The sequence below is a fragment of the Pseudorca crassidens genome, chromosome 15 (genome assembly GCF_039906515.1).
Source record: "Pseudorca crassidens isolate mPseCra1 chromosome 15, mPseCra1.hap1, whole genome shotgun sequence".
Classification (NCBI taxonomy): domain Eukaryota; kingdom Metazoa; phylum Chordata; class Mammalia; order Artiodactyla; family Delphinidae; genus Pseudorca; species Pseudorca crassidens.
Window position 1 is genome coordinate 20,637,451 of NC_090310.1, and position 12,806 is coordinate 20,650,256.

Genomic DNA, 12,806 nt, shown 5'->3' on the forward strand with positions numbered 1-12,806 from the left:
GTAAATTTCCACTGGTCTTTGACCACTCTCCGTTTTAAAATTTAAAAAAAAGAACTCTTGTTAATACCCACTGTCTTCCAGGCATGCATGTAAAGGAAGGAATGATGTTCTGGAAAGCAGCTGTCAGGACAGTCACGTGGACAAGGTGCATTGGTGGAGAAGGCCAAGGATTGTTTGCAGCAGCTAAAAGAAAACCCCATCTCAACCAATCCCAGATCTGTCCTGGGTTTGAATTCCCCAGTTCTAATTAAAGTGACTCAATGTCTCAGTTTGGGTTCCCCTTAGATCAGAGCCTGAGACAAAGACCTGGGTGCAGATAGTCTGTTTGGGAGGTGATCCTGGAAGCAGGACTGAGGGAGTAAGAAGACTGAGACAGGGAAGTAAAGAAATCTAGAAAAGGGTGCATTATTGAACTGGTTACTATGGAGGGCAACTGGGGCTCAGTCTTGCTGGAGAATCTGTGAAGAACTCTGTTGGATGCACCCCACAGTTGTCCATCCAAAGGACGGGAGGCTGGGATGTTTTTCCACCAGCTGATACTTCCCACTGGTTGTAGGTTGCCCCTGCTTAGGGGAGGGGGCTTATTAATTCCACTCCACCTACTGAGTTCCCTGGCATTAGGGAGAGTCCTCAAGCAGAAAAGCAAAGAAACAGCAGGCTTTTGAAGTGGCGGGGGTGTGTGGGGGTGTGGTGGGTGGCTGCCACACAGCAATGACTTACACAGTTTATAGCTGAGGCTGAAATTGTAGATAGGCTCAGGGCATAAGACGTGAGGGATGAAAAGCTGTTGCTATGCTCAGTTTCCTTCTAAGACAGTTTATTCATTCAACCAAACATTTATTAGAGCCATGGTCAGTGCTGGGCATCTATGGTCAGCAAAAGAGAGCTAATCTCTGCCTTAAGAGCTGACAGTCTTTTGAGGATTTTGAGCAAGTGTGACTGGTGCTATGGACATGAGTCCAAAATGGAGCAGTGCTAAAATAAATAAATAAATAAATAAAGGCAGCATCGGGAAGCAAACCTTGGGGGCTAACTCCCAAGTCAGATTGAAATCTACAGAGAGACCACAGCCCCAAGACCCTTCCCATATACTAGAAACAAGCAAGCAAGAAAACAAACCAACTTTCAGCATAATGGCTGAATATTGTGATAAAATGTTGTCAAACTGTTTGAAATTTCACCAAAAGCTCTTCCTTTTCTTGTCCCTTCCTCCGCCACAATTTCATATTTGAAAAAATTTAAACACGTCTGCAAGGTGATTTGGGGACTAGTGCAAAGAATCCACTGGGTGTCAGCATAAGGGTCCTGCTTACTACGGGGTGGGAGGTCAGAGGCAAAAGCCATTTACTTTGAAATACGGTGTAAGGTGGGATTTATGTTTTGAAAAGAGGAAAGGCTCTCCTTTCCCTGATTTCTCCGTTCTGCAGTAACCAGGACTCAGGCGAAGGGTTAGCAAAGAGGAGAATCTACAGAGAGGAGGTCATAAACCAGTGGATTTGGCAGCACAAAGATGTACTTTTTTGCACTATTTTCTTCTTTTTTAATTGAACCAACATTTAAAAATAGGATTTCCACCTTCTCTTAAAGAATCAGATGATCTGAGCCCTCATTTCTGCATGGGAACAATTGGCTGGAGCTGAGTGGCAGCCACCCCCTTTAAAAGGATGTTGATTTGCAATTTGCCAGAGTCCCTGCCATTCCTTATATTCTCCGCAACACTAAGTCACTTAAAGTAATAATAGTATGATTGAAACACCAGAATTCTTCATTCGCTGATAGGACCACCTGATATTTGTGGGTCTGTGACCTTTTGTTTAGAAGGCAAGTCTAGGGGCTTTGAAACATACTAGGGTTTGAAATGGGTAAGAGTCTACCAATCTCAAAGAAATTGAATGGAAGATTGAAGGAGAGATTGCATGCTTAACGCAATGCTTGTAACGGCGGCTATTACCAGCATCCACTAACAAGAGAGCACGCAGAAACCCTGTTAGTTTCACACTTCGTCTTAACTCCCAGCGTCTAGGACCGTGCTTGGCACTAACAGTAACTGTTGAATGAATGAATGAATGATGCTAGAGCTCAGGGGGTCTGAAAAGGAAGGTATTCTGATAATATAGTTTCACCGCGACCCCAAAGTGCCGCCTGGAAGACAAGCCTGGCCGAAACGTGCCAGGCTCTGCGATGGCGCTCTAGTGGGCAAGCAGACCATCGGGGTCCCTCGGGAGCCTGGCGGGGCTGGCTTGCCCAGGATCGGTCAGGGCCATGTCCATCACCTCTTCCAGAGTATGGTAAGGGGGCGTCCTGATTCCTACACTTTCCCAAGGCCTCCACCATCAGATAGGTCAAGACGGAGTCCTACGCCGGGGCATCCACTACCCAGCGCTAGCCCAGCGATACCCCGCGGCGCCTGGACCTTGACCACACTAGACATGGCCTCCCTCGGGCTTCACGGAGCAGTACCGCGCCCGGGGCCGCCAGTCATCGCGTCTGGCTGGGGAGGCAGCTCCGTTCCCGGAATCAACATGGCGGCCGCGGCGGCTTCAGCGCGGGGCGGGGGAGCTGGGAGGCGGGTCACGTGAGCGGCCCAGCTGGGCGGATCTCGCGCGCTCCCGCCCGCCCCGCCGGCCGCCGCTCGCTTGCTAGCTCCGCGGCGCTCTGAGGTGTGCGGGGCATCGAGCCCCCCGTCCCGGTGAGGCGCGGCGCGGCGCGGCGGGATGCGGCGGCGGCCGTGGCGGGGACGCGGGCCGGGCGGGCGGACGCGGTGATGAGCGTCAGCGGCCACCGCCATGTCCAAGGTAACGGCGCCCGGGCCCGGGCCGCCGGCGGCGGCAGCGGGCGGGAAGGAGAAGCGCTCCTTCAGCAAGCGGCTGTTCCGGAGCGGCCGCGCGGGCGGCGGCGGCGGCGCTGGGGGCCCCGGGCCGGCCGCGCCCTCCTCGCCCTCGTCGGCGCGCTCGGTGGGTAGCTTCATGAGCCGCGTCCTCAAGACGCTGTCCACGCTCTCGCACCTTAGCTCCGAGGGCGCCGCCCCGGACCGCGGCGGCCTCCGCAGCTGCTTCCCGCCCGGGCCCACGGCCGCGCCCACGCCGCCGCCGTGCCCGCCGCCGCCCGCCTCGCCCGCGCCGCCCGCCTGCGCCGCGGAGCCGGTGCCCGGGGTGGCGGGGCTCCGGAACCACGGCAACACGTGCTTCATGAACGCCACGCTTCAGTGCCTCAGCAACACCGAGCTCTTCGCCGAGTACCTGGCGCTCGGCCAGTACCGGGCGGGGCGGCCCGAGCCCTCGCCTGACCCCGAGCAGCCTGCGGGGCGCGGCGCGCAGGGCCAGGGTGAGGTCACCGAGCAGCTGGCGCACCTGGTGCGGGCCCTCTGGACCCTGGAGTACACCCCGCAGCACAGCCGCGACTTCAAGGTGAGCCCCTGGGGCACCCGCCTGCCCAGAGCTTCCTTCTCCGCTTCCGTCGCGGCCAGAGGACTGATGCTCTGGTTGCCTAATGAAAGAGGAGCGGGCCTCGAGTCCGGGCAGATGGCGCTGATTGCGAGGAACAGTCATTCACTCATTCATGCATCGGGCATTTGGAAGGGCTTGCTACGTGGCGGGCCCTTTGATGGGCACAGGGGAGGGATGGGACAATGGGCAAGACCGTCTGCCATCCTGGAACTTACATTCTTGGGGGTGGGAGTGTTGAGCTTGGGTTCAAATCCTTGTTCTGCCACTTACTAGCGGTGTGACCTCGGGCAGGTTACTCTACCTCTCTGTGCCACAATTTCCTCATCTGGTACCTACCTCATAGGTGATTGTGAGCTGCTAACAAGTTGATATGTTGGGTTGAACCCTATGAAGTTACCCACTGTTGACCGTTCTGACTTACAGATTGGCATTTTTATGGCGTTCAACCTGGTATGTAAAATGCTTCCATTGTGTGCAGTGCTATGAGTATTTGCTGCCATTATTATTTTTAGTATTAAAAACTTTAACAAGTTGAAGAGGTGGTACCAGACAGTGGTTTGAAGGAAGTAAAACCTGGTGATGTGACTGTTGTGCTGGTAGGGTACGTTACATGGGTTAGGGTGACTTCTCGGAGGAGGTGATGTTCTGAGACTTGAGTAACCACAGGGAGGGCCAGCCTTGAGGAGCTCAGGGGAAAGCGGTTCCCAGGTGTAAGGCAAGTGTGGACACCTTGAGACGGGAAAGAGCCTGGTGTACTTGACCCGCAATGTAGCTCCGGGATGGGCAAACTCTTTCTGTAAAGGGCTGCATAGCAAATGTTTTAGGCTCTGCTGTTCAAGATGCAAACTCGAGGCTATTAAGTAGATACGTATATAACAAGAAAAGACACATTTCTACACATTATTGCCTAAAATAAAAATGTTATAATAATTGAGTACAATATTTTGTAATACAGGTCTACTAAGGAGAAGCATGGGACTCCTTTTTTGGAGAGTACAAAGTTTAACTTAATTGGAGTTCAAAATTAATGTTCCCTGTTGTCAAATTGATTACAAGCATTCATCTCTCCAAATCATTCGTAGCTCACAGGCCGTATAGAAACAGGCAGTGGGCTAGATGTGGCCTTGGGTCCTTGTGAGTGCGTGAGAGCTGAGGGAGGAGTGTGAGTGGTGGGCTGGGGCCAGGTGGTGTAGGATCATAAATTTAGGCTGTAGTACTAAGGAAACGGGCTCTTACTCTAAGCAAAAGGGGAAGATGATTTGAGATTGTATAAGGGATACTTTTAGGTGGAAAATGGATATAGATAGAACTAAATAGAATGAAATCACACAATAAGAAAGTTAATTCCTTTTCTGTTCTCTTTCTCTCCTGATCATGCCCAAGAGAAAGTCTCAGCTTGGTGGTTAGCTTGTCTTTAACACCTCTTGCTCACTCCCCCACCTTTTTTTTTTTATTTGTTTATTTATTTTATTTATGTATTTTTTGGCTGTGTTGGGTTGCCCCTGCTGTGCACGGGCTTTCTCTAGTTGCGGCGAGCGGGGGCTACTCTTTGTTGCAGTGCGTGGGCTTCCCATTGCAGTGGCTTCTCTTGTTGTGGAGCATGGGCTCTAGGCGCACAGGCTTCAGTAGTTGCGGCACGCAGGCTCCGTAGTTGTGGCGCACGGGCTTAGTTGTTCCATGGCATGTGGGATCTTCCCGGGCCAGGGCTCGAACCCGTGTCCCTTGCATTGGCGGACAGATTCTTAACCACTGTGCCACCAGGGAAGCCCCCCCTTTTTTTTTTTTTTTAAATAGAGAATAAGCTTCAAGTTTAGAGATCTGAATAGGTAACAGTAGCTAGAATTTAATAAGGTTATGTCTTCATTGGATTTGTCTTTTCTAAAATAAATTTATTTATTTATTTTTGGCTGCGTTGGGTCTTTGTTGCTGCATGTGGGCTTTCTCTAGTTGCAGCGAGCAGGGGCTACTCTTTGTTGCGGTGCGTGGGCTTCTCTTGTTGTGGAGCACAGGCTCTAGTTGCACAGGCTTCAGTAGTTGTGGCACGCAGGCTCAGTAGTTGTGGCTCGCAGGTGCGGGCTCTAGAGCACAGGCTCAGTAGTTGTGGCTCATGGGCTTAATTGCTCTGCAGCACGTGGGATCTTCCCGGACCAGGGCTCGAACCCTTTGCATTGGCAGGCGGATTCTTAACCACTGCACCACCAGGGAAGCCCTGTCTTCTGTTTATGGCAAATGGTACTGGCAGTCCATTGGTGCTATGAAGTTTCTTTCTAAAATACACTTATTTAAGTATGAGTAAATGATTTGATTAAAATATAAATTGGTCAGCTATCTAAGGGAATCAGCTTGGTTGAGGACCTACTGTCTTGCTGAGGAACAACACTGCCAAGGTCCACTCCTCTCCTTTTAATACATTTTACTTACATGTTATTTATATTTATTTATGTTCTACCCTGTTTTTCTCAAAAAGAAAAAAATGGTTGTTGTTTGATCTTGGAAATTTGAATGGAAATACTTGACTGGGATAGGGACTGGAAAAAAAGAGATTCATGTCAGAGATCTCAAAATAAGAAAGTAGGAGGGAATGGCAGCCAGCCAGCTACTATTGGTCTTTTTCTTTTTGCCTATACGTGCCTGCAGGTAGCCACAGCAGTTGCAGACTTTTCAAGGTCACAGCCTAGTGTTTTCAGTTTGGTTTTCCATTCTTTTCCAAAATGTGAAAATCAATTTCTACAGCATTTTTGTATGTGAACATTTCCATTGCTTTTTAAGAGATTGTGTTTACTTTTTTATCAATTAAAAAGCTGTAACAGAATTGGGTCAATAATTCTAGAAAAGCATGCTTTGGCAAAGTTGAACAGGTTCTTAGAGGCCTTTTTTTCCCTGAATTTTATTTTATTTATTTTTTTATACAGCAGGTTCTTATTAGTTATCCATTTGATACATATTAGTGTATATATGTCAATCCCAATCTCCCAATTCATCACACCACCACCCCTACCCTGAGGCCTTGTTTTTAAAAAATGTAATCTTCTGAACCGTTAGTAGATTTCACTTTGCATTCATTCATTCATTCACCTCCCTCTGTTGAAGGTTTATTCAGTCAGTTAGGAATGCGTTCCGCACCAGAAAGAAGCAGCCCTAATGATGGTGCCTTAAGCAATAAAGATGTTGAATTAGCTCACCTGTAAGAAGTCTGGAGGTAGGTGGTTCTAAGGTGGTGCAGTGGCTTTATGGGCCCAGCTAGGACCCAGACCATTTCTGTGTTTCCATTCTGTTGTCCTTAGCTATCAGTGGCCTTTTGTCCTTAATGTTTGTCACCTCAGGGTTTTCTACCCAGTCAAGCCAGGAAGTCATTAGGGAAATAAAAGTTCTTCCAGAAGCCCCCTCAACAGGCTTCTACTTACATCTCATTAACTATAATCATGTCGCTTGACCACCCTGGCTGCCGTGGAGGCAGGAAGGTGGTGTTTGGGTTTTCCTGCCTTAATAGAAGAGATGAGTAAAGGAGGGGATTGCCTTGTAGGCAGCCCACCAAAGTGCTTCGCCTACCACGTGCCAGGCACTGTCACGTGGGGAAGACACTGCGCCTGCCTGTGAAGCACAAAGGAAGTTGAAGCACCAGGCAAGAGGATGCACCAGTCACCACGCCCCCCTCACCTGCTGGTGATTTGATATTCGAGGCAGATACTCTTCTCTGCTCTTCTTGAGCTCACATTCAGCCTCAGAATCCTGTTGAACAGCCTGTTGAACAGCCACTACCAGTTGGCAGAGGAGATAAAACCAATTTGCCATGTTGAGATAATTTGCCTTGAGGTCTCAGAAAGCACTTAGTATGTCTTTGCATGTACTTTTATCGTCCTAAAACTTCTTTAAGTTCCTAACAATTTTGTTTGTAAGATTTTCAATTCGGATTCTAACCACATTGATTTCAGCTTTAGGAGCTTGCCAGGTAAACGGAGTTTTGGTTTTGGATGAGCTAGATGGTTGTTATGGTTGGATTTTCGTTTTCCAGAATGAAAGACGTTGACTGGTCCAATCTTGGTAAGCTTTAAGAAACTTCTCTAGCTGCCACTTATATCTTTTTCTTTTTTTGTGCAGTCCTTTTTCTCCTGCTGATAGAGTAGCGGTTGTCAACCAGGGCACTTTTGCCTCCCCTACCCCCTCACTTCTGGGGACATTTGGTGATGTCTGGAGACACATACTTGGGTGTCACAACTGGGGTGGGGTGCTACTGGCAACTAGTGGGGAGACTCCAGGTTTGGGGCTAAGTGTCATACAACATGCAGGACAGTATCCCTCAAAAAGGATAACCCAGCCCCAAATGTCAGTAGTGCTGAGGTTAAGAAACTGTTGGAGGAATGTTTTGAACTTCCTTAGTGCAAGTTTTCCTTACTTTCCCAGCTTTTAATGGTTATCTTGTTACTTTTTCTTCTTTGTTTGCTGCGGCACTAGAGTAAAGGTTGGACTTTACTGGCAGGATCCTTGGATCCCTGTCTTAGTAAAACTATGACAGTAAGTAAATCATTTTGAAACCTGAATGCTCAGTATGCTGTTGTAAGAGGAAATAAGCCTATTGTCCTAACTTTAACAGGATGCTAGCTTGGGTGCTCCAGGTTCGTACAGATGCTTTCTGATTTCTAGTACTCAGTGCCCTTTTGCAGCAAGTGAAAGACGGAAGGTCATCTTTCAAGTAACAAAGATGGGTTTTATAGCAGCAGTTTTCAAACTGTGCTTCCAGAGAACGACTAGAACAGAGTGATCTACTGATAAAAGAAATGTGGGGACTCCTTTCAAATTTGCAGGAAAACAAAAAGTAATTGATGAATCAGATTTTCTCTCCCACATGTTTTTCCTTGAACTTTGGTGCCTGGTGGTGCTTATTTATTAGTGAGAGTTCTTGGGTTACAAAGGGAGTATATGTGTGTAAATGAGTAGTGGCAGACAAGCCAGCAACCAGGGGCTTCCGCTGGCTCAGTTTCACACCTTACTGTGTCATGGACTCATGCTGGGGAGCTCTGATTTTATGCTGCAGACCTATGATGAAAGTTTTCCTCGTTTGTATGAAGCTGTTTAGTATGTTGACATTTCACAGTGGTTCCCAAGAAGTGATCTGATTTTAGGGTGTCCCTCAAATTAATTTGAAAAATAGGAAAAAAAAAATGAAATAGTGGCGGTCACATTCAGATTTGTGATGGTATTAAATAGAAAGTATGTGTCCTCCTGGTCTGTTCTCTTGTCTGTCAAATGCTGTCAGTTCTGTTTTAGTGAAGTTCCACATCTTTGAAGAAGGGCTGTGAGAGAATCATCAAATTTTAGACTTGGAAGGAGATGTGGGTGAAATGTGAGTGGCCCTCAGCCTTTCTGGATGCGGAAACTAAGGTTCACCTGCTGGCTAGAGGCTGAGGGAGCAGAACCAGAGTTCTGACCACCCCCCGCATGCCGATGCACGCACTGAGCCCTGGTTCTGAGGTCGTCTTATTAGCACAACCACTGAAGCGACAGGTCTCAACATAAAACATAAACAGGGAAGGTGGACGTGCTGAAACATGTAGCATTTTTTTCCTCTAAGTTTGCGGTGCTAAATCGTAGTGAAAATAAGGTCAGCTGCAGCTAGCTTTATATATGTGCTATTGCTCCTGAGACGTAGGCACTTTTGGAAGACTTCCTTAAAAAATTATCCTTTCAGACCATTTAAATGCATATATAAACACATCTTTTACATTGATGGGCTTATACTCTCCATAGAGTTCTGTAACTTGCTTTCCCTTATGCCCCTATACTGGACTTCAAAATATATCACAGGTAGCCATAGCTTTCATTGTTTTTTGTTAATACATCCAAGTCCACCTCATTCTTTTTAACAGTTGTATGGAAGCCCACTGATGGGTGTTTTGGTTGTATAAAATTTTTAACCATTATAGCCAATCCTTCAACATATATCAAGTCTCCTTTTCTAAGGAGTGGGTCTTAGCTGTGGCGTTGCTGAGTCAGAGGGAACGTGCATTTACACTGTGGATGCACCTCACCAGACTGCCCAGCAAAAGCCCGAGTAGGACAAGACTCTGACCCATCCACGCTGCATGCTAGGGCCTCGCTGCTGACACGTGCTTCCTCTTTCAAGTGACTGCCCTATTCTTCAGTTTTCAAACTTATTTTCTTTCACGTAGGTCAGTTTTGTTCCTCTAGGTATGCCTATTCTCCACTCTTCTTAAACGTGTATGTCTCTCTTTCCAGACATGTCCACCTGATGTGTGCAGCTTCTTATCAGGTGGTAAAGGGGACTCATGAGAAAGTGCAAGAAAAGCATTGAAGAGGACTAGTTGGGGAATAAAAATACACAGGACAATTATGGACTTTCATGTTTGCTGACTTAAACCACATTTACTGAGCAATTATTGTGTATAAAGGGACTAGTTTAGGGGAGAGGGTTGGGAATAGAGGATTAAGTATGACAATTATAGGACAAAGTTCTTGCCCTCAGAGAACTTACCAGTTTTATAGGGAAATTAAAAAAAATTGTATTGACTGGGAAAGTTCAGTGGGAGTTCAGAGAAGGGTGAAATCATTGTGAGCTGAAGTGCAAGTAGAAGATTCATTCATTCATTGTTGGCAGTTAAGCTTCTACAAATTTATGAATTTATGGAGCTCGTAACTCTACGCCACGTGCTGTGCTAGTCCTTGGGTATATGGGGTAAACAAAACGGTATGGTAATGTAAAAAAATGGTGCCAGGTCCCGTGATCCATTCCTTCTTGGAACTTTTATTGTTACAGGGGAGGCAGATGTTAAACACACACTGGTAAATGTGAAATTTAAAATTATTAGAGCTAAGAAGGAAAAGATAAGGTGTATGAGAGAGAATGATGGTGTGGCCAGGCAGGAGTGATAAAATGTATTCAAAAGGCTCTGCAGGGGACAGGGCTGGGGGTCCATTTGAAAGTCTGACAGGCCTTTTTCATGGCTTAGAGAGCTAGGAGGGGTGTGGGATAGATGAGGCTGGAAAAGGAGGTCAGGTAGGCAGAGGCGGGTCCTGTAGGACCCCCTTGTAGACCAAGATTAGGGGTTTAGATTTGGTTCTAAGAGCAGTGGGGAGCTGGTGCAGGTTTTAAGCAGAGTTCTGGCATGATTTCCTTGAAATGTGAAGTGATCATTCTGAGTCTGAATAGTGACTATAGACTGGAAGCAGGGAGGCCAGTTCGGAGGTTTTGCGAAGGTGGTGGATGGGATGGAGAAGCGGATAGATTTGATATGTATCTGGAGGTAGACTCGACAGGACTTGCTGAAGGATTGATTCTGGGGAAGGCACTGAGGCAGAGGGGAGCAGCCAGAATAACGCCCCGGTGTTTGTTTTGAGCAAGAGAGTGATTACTGGTGCTGTGCACTTACTTGAGGAGCAGCAGTTCTGGGGGGGTCGGGAGTTCAGTTTCAGATGTATTAAATAGGACACTCATGAGATATCTGGTTGGCAGCTGGATAAGGAAGTCTGGAGTTCAGAAGATTGGGACTGACTAGAGATAAAGATATGGGACTCCTTGGTCGATAGGTGGTATTTAAAACTGTGACATATTGCTTGGAATGGGATTTGAAGATAAATAAGGCTTGGATAGTTAAGGGAAAGAGAGATGCCATTCCATATTGTTGGGGAAATATTCAGAGCAAAGGCACAGCCATGGCACATTGTCTAGGGTCAGGGAGGCCACTGGGCTGTCTGCTGTGTGCAATTGATTTGCAGAAGTTTTTTTCAGCCTTGGCACTGTTGACATACCTGGCATTATTGGCTAGATGAGTCTTTGCTGTGGGAGGCTGTCCTGGTGTATTAGGATATTGAGCAGTGTCCCTGTCCTCTACCCACTAGGTGCTGGTAGTACTCCCCTGCACCCACCCCAGTCATGATAATCAAAACTGTCTCCAGACATTGCCACATGTCCCCTGGCGGGCAAGATTGCCCCTGGTTGAGAACCAGTGATGTGGAGAGAAGGGCAAATATATGTAGATGGCTGAGGAGATGAGAGGGGACAGATTATGGGTGCCCTTGAAAGTCTGTCACAACAATTTAGCCTTGAGGCTGCAATCAGTAGTGATTCAATTGCGGCTTTTTGAGCTGTGCAGACTCTGATTTGATGAAAAAAGATGTTTTAGAAAAATGGTTCTGATGGTGAGCAAAAACGAATCAGGTGGAGGAGAAAGTAAGTGCGTGGAAAGGGCAGTCACAGGTGTGACATGAGGAAAAGGAGGAGGAAAGGGTGAATCCAAGAGACATTTTGGAGGACATCGTGACATCATTAAAGAGACTCCAAGAGATGGAGAGTAAAGGAAACACCGAGGTTTCAGACCTGGGTGATGGAGAAAATAAGGGGATATCTGACAGAGGTGGAGCAGTCCAAAAAGGGCACTAAGGGCAGAGAAGATCATGAAGATAATTTGAACATGTGGGGTTGGGGGTCATAGGATATCTAAGGAGAGTCTTAATAGTTGGAAATATGGTGCGATTTAGAACTAGCTGTGTAGACTTGGATTCAGCTGCATAGAGGTGATAATTGAATCCAGGAGCATTGAGTGTGTAGTCAGAAGCCCAAGGCCAAGCCCTTGGGGGAAACTAAAAATAAAAGGATAGGAGGAGCGAGGGACTTCTTGGACTTGTTAAAGGGGCAGAGAGATAGGCGGAAAACCAGGAAAGCAGAGTCAGGAAACCTGGCTTATTTAGGTTGACTTCCTGCTCTTAGCCCTGAGTACAGTGTAGAGCTGCAGAAACGTCAGTTTATACCCAGTAAGAGGGGCTTCCCTGGTGGTGCAGTGGTTAAGAATCTGCCTGCCAATGCAGGGGACACGGGTTCGAGCCCTGGTCTGGGAAGATCCCACATGCTGTGGAGCAACTAAGCCCGTGCGCCACAACTACTGAAGCCCGCGCGTCTAGAGCCCGTGCTTCGCAACGAGAAGCCACTGCAACGAGAAGCCCGCGCACCGCAACGAAGAGTAGCCCCCGCTTGCTGCAACTAGAGAACGCCCGCTCACAGCAACGAAGACCCTACGCAGCCAAAAATAAAATAAATAAATAGATAAATAAATTTAAAAAAATGCTATATACCCATTAAGAATCAAATTCAGGTTGATATATTGTAGTCATGATTCGTTAAGTCTGCAGATTTATCGAGCATATTTTTGTGCTGGTCCTGTGTTGGGAGGCACTGAGCTGTGCCAGCATGACTGAGATGGTCCATGCCCTTAAGGAATGCAGGGTCTAGAAGGGAAGGCAGGGGTTAAGAAACAATTGCAGAAGGGTAGGATGAGTGCTGTGATAGAGGTATGTATAGAAGTGCTGTGTAGACCCCAGGGAGGGAAGGGAGGGTTGTGGGGGGACTGG

The 12,806-nt window shown here is 47.5% G+C and overlaps 1 protein-coding gene across 2 annotated transcripts in view; it reads left to right on the forward strand.

The window, feature by feature from the left end:
* The first annotated feature begins 2,628 nt into the window (after positions 1-2,628).
* USP31 (ubiquitin specific peptidase 31) overlaps positions 2,629-12,806 on the forward strand; it is a 75,054-nt gene continuing 64,876 nt past the window's right edge. For both annotated transcript variants that reach the window (XM_067706400.1, XM_067706401.1), the window contains exon 1: positions 2,629-3,407. In XM_067706400.1, the coding sequence (XP_067562501.1) occupies positions 2,787-3,407 (621 nt within the window). In that variant the 5' untranslated portion in view covers positions 2,629-2,786. The remainder of the gene's footprint in view (positions 3,408-12,806) is intronic.